At 38.7% G+C, this 9,071-nt stretch overlaps 1 protein-coding gene across 1 annotated transcript; it reads right to left on the reverse strand.

The window, feature by feature from the left end:
- Nucleotides 1–8,150: 8,150 nt before the first annotated feature.
- On the reverse strand, nt 8,151–9,071 carry LOC133109453 (odorant receptor 131-2-like). Its single transcript, XM_061218775.1, has one exon. The coding sequence runs from the start codon at nt 9,069–9,071 to the stop codon at nt 8,151–8,153; it is 921 nt and encodes a 306-aa protein (XP_061074759.1).

The following is a 9,071-nucleotide window of genomic DNA, read 5'->3' on the forward strand; positions in this document are numbered from 1 at the left end:
TCTGCTGATCTCAAGTATGATGGATAGTATTTGGATTGTTTTTGCCATCACTTTCAAGGAAAGTTTAAAGCATCTGTCAGGTCCTAGTTTCTGCACTACTTACGATTCTGGCGTTGTTATTAGGCTAATAACAGCATGCACTTCTTACTTGAGAATCACAAATAAGGTTTTGCTTTTATCAAAACATTAAATGATATCAAATTAATATTCCTTGGAATAATAAAAACTTAAAGGTACACACAAAAATACACATCAATAAATAGTACACCGACAAGGAGCTAATTCCCTTCACATATCCTATAAATAAAAATGGCTTTATTCTGCTTTTATCAGCACCATCTAAGAGTAAACTGACAGTTAAATCCCATTTAAAGCAGTCTCATATAATTATGAACCTTCATACTTTCTAGCCTTTCTTCTTACTTTCATACTTATTTGGTCTATTATACATACATGTTTGGGACAAAGACCCATCATTTATTTATATGTCTCTCTACTTGAGATTTGCAATAAAAAATTGCATTTGCACATTGTCAGATTTTAATCAGATACAATTAAAGAGTGAGGTAAATTAACTGGCTCAAACAAACCAAAGAAAATGATATAAATCAAACCTGCATTGTATTCAATGCAGGTTTGATTGATATCATTTTCTTTGTCTTTGGATGCTTAATTATCAACCAAATGGCTAGTTTTAGTGATCAGTCTTTTGATCAGTAAATTGATCAGTTAAAAATATCTCCTCTCTTCATGTTATCATTTAAAATACAGCACAATGTGAACTTTTATTCTTTATAGCTAATTCTGACAATGTGGCTTTAGAAGGTGAATAATCCCTCAAAACAAGTGTAATTAACAACAAAGACATGCAGGGGTCACCCAGGACTGAGTTTAAAAACCCCTGGTTTAGGGGGTAAAATAAATCTTAAAAAGATTGAAATTTCAGAGTAGAATATTGTTAAAAAGATTCTAACATGATTTTAGTGTTAACTTAACATACATGAAAGTTTTCCCCCAGGAAATATACACTAAGGACCCATGTTTACATACGGAACATTTTAAAACAAAGTTGTGCCAGGCAGCGAAGGAGCTGGATAAACTGGACTGGCTCGGCTGGTTTAAAAAGGAACTGTCAGCAGGGTTTGTCTTTGTGACTGCTGCCCTCTGGTGTTTAGGACCAGTACCACAGCATGCTTCTACATTTAAAACTAAAATTGTGTCTCAATAGGAGTACTAATGCATGATCAATTTTGCATATTAGATTAATAAGGATAAATGAAACCTGATCCTAGATCGGGGGCCTCATTTATAAAAAACTTTTTAAATATAAATTAAACAGTCTTATGATAAAGTTTTGCTTATGCTTCATTTATGAAAAATACCCGAGACCTGAGACCAACTTGGTTTAATGTGTCTGACAGATCCAGTGCCTTCACATGAGAAAAGCCATTTCAAAGTTGAGACATGATGAATTCACTTTGAATTTTGATATTAGTAGGGAATAATATCAATAAACCTGAATGCCCTTAAATAATTCCTACTTATACAAGAACAAGTCATATAAATTCAATAAAAACAGTTCAGACTATGTTTCATTTTGTGATATGACTAATACATTAATTTATTCTTCTGAAAGATTGCCTTTTCGTTCATTTATGTACATAGTTATGTATGTTCCTATGTGACTTCTTCTGCACCCTCTTTTGCTGGTGTACATTTAAATGGTAAATGGTTGGAATTTATATAGTGCCTTTATCCAAAGCGCTGTACAATTGATGCTTCTCATTCACCCATTCATACACACACTGACGGTGATTGGCTGCCATGCAAGGCACCGACCAGCTCGTCAGGAGCATTTGGGGGTTGGGTGTCTTGCTCAGGGATGCTTCGACGCAGCCCAGGCGGGGGATCGAGCCGGCAGCCCTCCGACTGCCAGAGGACTGCTCTTACTGCCTGAGCCATGTTCCCCCCAATTTTTTATACATTTAAGTTACCCAACAGTCATACTGCTGGATAAGTGCTATCTTCATGCATCTTTGATATGAATCTGGGCCTGCCTAACCCATATTCTGCATGAAGATTTGGCAGATATAATGTGCATTGACATGTGACTTTATTAGGTTTTTATTAGACAAATTTTATAGACTTGGTCTTCGGCTGTTTTAGCCTATCCACTCAGAGGTTTGACATGTTGTGTGTTCAGAGATGCTCTTCTGCATACCACTGTTGTAATGCGTGGTTATTTGTGGTACTGTCACCTTCCTCTCAGCTTTGACGAGTATGGCCCTTCTCCTCTGACCTCTCTCATTAACAATGCATTTCAGCCCGCAGAACTGCTGCTCACTAAATGTTTTTAATTTTTCTTATCATTCTCTGCAAATCGACCACAGTCAAAGTCGAGTTGAGCACATGTCTTCCCCAATCTGATATTTGGGCTGAACAACAGCTGCCACATGGCTGATTTCATATTTTCATTTACAGGCCGGTTTACAGGTCTACCTAATAAATTGCAAACTGAGTATGTATTCTGAATGCTATTTTGCTTGTTTTACTTATATGTTGTAGGTTAATTTCAAAACAACACTACTTTAAGTCAGCATTTCCTACTTTCTTGCAAAAAAACAATAGGCATATGTTTGCTAACCTTTGTTAAACAAATGTGTTGTGCAGTGGCGGTCATATAGGCGGTGCATCAGGTGTAGCCCGTGACTTAGGAGGGCCCATGTCTGTCCATGTCTTACTTCAATACTTACGTTTCTTACAGGTCTTTATATTTTAACCACTCACCGGAAAATAACACAAAAACTAAATTTTCTTCAATCGTGGTGTGTGTTTATATATCCTTAAATAAGCAAACACGTCTCGGTCATGGTTATTACACTTTCTTTGTACAACATGTGATCATGCTAAATTTATACCATGTGTCTATTTTACAGAAAAATGACTATAATGTATAAACTATTCAATGAAATAACTTGTGACAGGCTAATTAATTTGGTGTTGGTTTTATTTTCTAATATGCAAAAAGTGCTGTTGGGAAATATGTTTGCTGTTTTCCAATGTGAACCGTCTTGATCATTTGTTGATAGCTAGTCTAATGCATTAAATATTGAGTGCCGTTTAGCTGCTTCGTGTGAAAATGCCCTTGAAGCACAAAAGCGGGTCGCAGAAAAGAAAGGATAAAAAGGACCAGGAGGAAAAGGTAGCAAAACTACCTAAACTGGACGGCTTTTTGAAAAAATAATCGCTCAACTGATACCCTGTTCCCAGTAGCAGCTGTCTATGGCAATCACAACGTTAATGTGAACTAACTTCATTCTTACATTGCTCAATCTTGCAATGATGAATTAACATTAGTCAAAGTCCATAAATGTACTTCACTCACATTGCATTCAAATTAGCCAAGCTGTTAATTATCCCAGCAGTTACCGCGAATTAGATTTGTTTGTTCAATTGCTGGACTGGTTTTCTGCTGTAAACTCAGCGTTCCAGCCATGTTAAGGGAGAGGGCTGTTTTTAAAAAGTTTATGACAAAGATGGGGACTCGAGTCAGCGACTCGGACTCGCACTTAAGTCGCACATACATAGACTCGACTCGGACTCGTCCAAAAATGACTTGAGACTCGACTCGTCAATAAGGACTTATGAACAATAAGAGTCTGCCAAATGCCATCGTCAAATTTCAACAGGCATTTGAAAACTCATACGGAAAGGTAAGTTAATTTACCCCACCGCTGTTCACTGTTGCGTTAACGTCACTTGGCTAAACAGTTGTGTTGGCCAAATTACGTGTTTCAGACTCAGTATAATGTTCATGTCATCGTTTAATCAGCATCACAGAAGCACATATTTGCACATAGTTGTGCGATATTGGATTGTATTTGGAATGGTTGTGTAGGGGAAAATTCACAGAACGAAAGATCTCCCTCCTAAAAGCATGATAACCAATCACAAGTCAAAATCAGACTCCGCCTTAGTGAGCAGGCTGGTTCCTCCAAAACTCTCGACGATGTGTGCTAAAAGTTTATCAATATATCTGTATTAAAGTATGATATGTACCCTGTATAGTTTCAAACTGATTAACTGCTAAATTGTGCTAGGATTACACGGTGAGCCCAGCCAGCTGGCAGGGGGGGGCCCGTCTTGAACTGTGTAGACTAAACTGTCAAGGACACGGGCAGAGCAAGATATGACTATACAGCTGATTTCTCCGGGACTCTCGATGTTTTATGCCAGGAGTGTATCTATTTGACCTAGAACATTAATTATAGCTGAGCTTATGAAAACGCAAGAAACCACAGTGAAAACTGTCGAAATGAGAGCAAAGAATGCTACGTACATTTACTCCCTTAGAAGAGAATAATTAATCAAATGTTTAGTATGTCTGTATATTAGAAAAGTATATTAGAAGTGAATATTAATGAAATGTTTAGTTTGTCTGTATATTTTCAATGATTACTGCTGCTTAGTTTGTCTTATAAAAGCGAAAGATACAGAGTGACGTGTATGGATGACGTGTTAGAGGGAGGGCATCCAGAACTTTCTGAGGTCTGGTAGTTTGCCAAGAGCAGGTGCGGGGTGAAGTGAGGACACGTAGTTGGCAGAATGCCCTGAACTTTGTACAGAGTTGGCAGAGCATAAGGACCGTTGGCAATTTGCCACAATGACGTTGTGGGAGGAGCGTTGGGAGGAGTTACGATAAGAAAAGTGTGGGTGATTTGCCAGAATGCGGTTCGAGGAGGAGTTGTAGGTGGAGTAACTGTGTATAAAATGGGTGTACAAATGCCAGTCGGGGTTCAGTTCTGGAGAGCTGATCCGGCTTTATGCACGTCTGCTAATAAAGTCTGATTTTCCTGAAGATCTTGCTGCCTGGTGTCGTCTTTTCCCTCGCGAAGATGTTTTTCGACAAATTGAAGATTTGGACTCTGTCGTTTCCTAGACACGACAGTTGATCTCGAAAAGCTATGCAAGCTAGAGAACCACGAGCGTAAGGCTATAGCCATACTGTTCAGGTTGCACCATTTTGGAGACTTGAGACTTGACTTGGACTCTAGTATCAGAGACTTGAAACTTGACTCGGACTTTTATGACTTGTGAACATCTCTGATAGAAAGTATAAATTGTATCGCTTAACAAAGAGGAAGCGACCAAAATAGGTGTGTGGCCGTTTGATTGGCAAGTTTGGTACGTTTAGTTTGATCAACTGCAGGAGGAGTTATGTCCATAATAAGAATAAGTTCCTGCAATAAATAGAAATATATTGTATAATTTTTTTAATAATAACGACAAGTTGAAAAATAAAACAAAAGCTAAGAAATTAACTGATTTTAATACATTCATTCATATTTTATTATAAAAAATGCATTCAGTGAATTAGGCATAAGATCACAGTGAACAGTGAATGTATTGTGTTCTTCTTTTCCTCTGATACTGACACATGAGTAGCATATAGGCCTAAGCTTTAGTTATGTAAGCATCCCAACTGTCGTTAGTTGATTTGTTGACTTGTTGATTTGATTCTGTGACCACCCACGTTGGTCCATGGTTCTGATTTGATTTATACAAATGCTATGAAGTATCACAAACAATGTAGCCTCTGTCCCCTCTGCCTCTGTCCCAGTTACTCATGAGCCGAATAAAATCCAACGTATTGTCTGTAAAATATCTGTCTAATGGTGCAGTGTGTGTGTGTGTGTGTTTGTTTGCGTGCGCGTGCCTGGGTCTTAGGCGGTCTTGCACCGGGGCCCATCCTAACTAGCTGCCGCCACTGTTGTTCTGCATGGGTGATATTTATGCAAGAATTTATGCGACTGGAAAAAATTGCTTGACGATGCACAGCGATTAATTAGCCAGTCAATAATTCAGAATACTGTAGCTGTCTGTAGTATTAATTTGTGTAATTAGTCATTTTATAGATGTGTGTGTGTGTGTGTGTGTGAGAGAGAGAGTGTGTGCATCTGTGGCAGTGTCTGAGCACTAGGGATGTGTACCCAGAGCCGGTATTTTTTGGTACCGGTTCCTAATTGGTCGGTACCAGAGTACCGCTAAAGATTCTGGGCAAACGATACTGTTTTTGGTATTTTTTAAGAGTCTACCTAACCGTCGCGTAATTATGACACTGCCGCCGTCGACAGGTTATGACGTAGCGCCCCGTCGTTTTCTCTAGTAGTCAATAGGTCGGCCGTAAGAGCTAAGCGCTCCAAGGTATGGGCTCACTTCATCAATCTCAATGAATCCTCGGCTCAATGCAATATATGTAAGAAAGTAGTTGCGTCAAAGGGGGGTAAGACCAGCAACATCATGAAACACTTGCAGTCTACCCATAGCATAAAGCTAAAGGAGTGCGGCGTGTTTGACTGCCTAAACAACGCATCTAAAGTTAGCAACCCGGCAGACGCTAACAACACCGTGCCCTCCTCCGTGCAGGCAGACTCCGACAGTGCTTCTTCCTAAAGTCACGGTGAGTGTATGAATCATGAAAGGGGAAGTGAAATACTAGATTAAGTTAATAATTTACAACAAAAAAAAATAAGTAATTAAATTATCCTTTTTTAAAACATGCGCAGCGCCATTTTATCCGAGTGTATAGCGTGACGTCACTCTGTCCAGAGCGATCTCGGCTGCTGCCAGAGAAAGTAAATATATTGCTTTTCCTTAACAAAAACTGTTAGGCCTAAAGGCGTCAGGAGAAGCGCCTCCCCTACACTGTTCTGTTTACATGTATGTGTCTGTTGGCTTGAAAATGTAGGCAAGAACTTTGGTCATCTCCCTAGGTTTTTTTAAAATGTCATCTATTCTGAGAAGCATTTGTAATTTTAAATTAAGCTTCTGTTCTGTTGAAGCATTATCACATTGACAGTTACCTTTAAGGCTGTATGGAGCTGCCTGCTCGTTTTTTTGACATACCTTGCACTGCACATGTTGACTTGCTAAGGGCTTAAAAGGCAGGTGCTGTAAGTTGTTTAGTGATGTTGCTGGTGTTACCTCCCTTGTGGTAATAAAAAACGATTGAATCTTTTACCATCTTGTAACGTCTTTATTTTATACACTAAATTACATGCCGTGGTATCAATAAGAGTATCGATAAATACCGGCACAGATAAGGAGTATCGGTATTGGTATCGGTATCGGTATCAATATCAATAAAATCCTAACGATACACATTCCTAGTGTGCACTGTATGCATAGGCTGTACAACATTGCAACAAACATTTGAGAGTATTTAGCTCTGCAAGGACTGTGTACTTTGAGCATACACTTTTCTGTGTATTTGACATTGGTTTCCCTTAATCCCTTTCCCTTAATCACATGTTTGGTGTTTTTTTTTTCTATGTCTATGTTTATGTTAATCTATGTTTTCTATGTTAATGAATGTACACAACAGTCTTCTGATTGGTTATTTAGTAGACCCTAAATCAGTCAGATGGAAGTATCACCCAACTGGTTGGCATTTGAAAAAGTCACACCGAAGTGAAACACGGCAGCAGTACCTCAGGCGCCAAAATAAGTTACTTTTATAACAGCATTATGTATATTTCTAAACATTAATTTCTACATTGCATGTTAACAAAATATATAAACAATGAAAATTATATTTAAACATATTTAATGGCATAACAAGACACAGAATATTTTTAAGAGTAATTGTCCTTTGCAATGGACAGCATGAGGGAACACAGCATTAGAGGCCCTGAAACTGCTGGCAGATGGAAATTTGTCAGCAATTGTGGCTTTGGATAGGATGGATGAGCCTGCACCCTGTAAAGCCAGTATTCAGATAGTTGGTGATTGTAGAATTTTAGTTGTAAGAGACAACATTTTACATATGTGACGGGCCAAACAGACATATTATCTATTCATTTTCACTATTCAATCCAATGTGAATATAAATAATCTAAATGATTAATAGACATAGATAGATATATAGACAGATAGGCAGGTAGTTAGACATGTATTATTTAAACCAATTTTCATGTACATGTAATATGAGTAAGAAAAAAAGATTCATGGCTGGAAAAGAAATCTGGTCTTAAAGGGTTAATCTTGCTGGTGTAGACACTTGTGTAACATACATAACATCTTCCATTATTGTCTCTCCACCACACAAAAATATCTTTAGGAGGGGCAGGCAATTTTTGGAGCTCTCAGATTTAAGTTGGATTCACCTTTACAATAGACAATCTGCACAAGAAATATCCTTTCATATACATAAACAACTTCTGGTCCCTAATTCCATAGACCAATGGACTTAAGAGGCGTGGTAAAACACTCCCAATGAAAAAAGTTGAGAAGAGTATCGTCGTCCTCTGCTCAGGAAATAACTGCAGGAAAAATATGTCGCACCAAGGGGTGATATAAGACAGCATGCACAGCATTACCTGCACAGCATGCAACAGGATTGTGTTGCGAGCTTTTTGGGCAGAAATGGGATCTGTACTGGCGGCTTTCGCTGCAAAAAGCACTCTGAAGTAAGTATAGATCAAAGTTAGCCACACAAAAGAAATGTAAATAACTTGCACTGCTGTACCTCTGACTTCATGGTATGGTGTATTGAATATATTGTAGATAAAACAAAGAATAGCAGTGGAAAAGAAACTAAGTGGTTGCATTGCGAGTGTAATTACGAGGTCCGAAAACGCAGGCACGGCTGCCACACCCCAGGTGATGGCTAGGGCGATGTAGGTTCTGCGTACAGTGCAGACCTCAGCGTGGTGCAGAGGGTCACAGATGGCGATGTAGCGCTCAATGGCCATGCCGGCCAGATTCAGGGGGGTGTTCATGTGGGTGATAAGACTTATTATAGTTACAATGCAGCAGACTGGCATTTTGAAAAGTGGCCAAATATAGGATCCAACATGTATAGCCACTGTTAATGTCAGCATGACCATGTCATTAATCACCATGTTAAAGTAGAGTATATACCTCGGCTCAGTGTAGAATATCTGGTTGGTGAAGAAGATGAACACTAATGTCCCACTGATGTAGTTGAAGATTATCGCCACGAAAACAAGAACAAAGTTCTTGATGAAAGCATCTTTAAACATGTCCATAGGGTCCCATGTTGAGTTCAT

Source organism: Conger conger, chromosome 14 (genome assembly GCF_963514075.1).
Source record: "Conger conger chromosome 14, fConCon1.1, whole genome shotgun sequence".
Classification (NCBI taxonomy): Eukaryota; Metazoa; Chordata; class Actinopteri; order Anguilliformes; family Congridae; genus Conger; species Conger conger.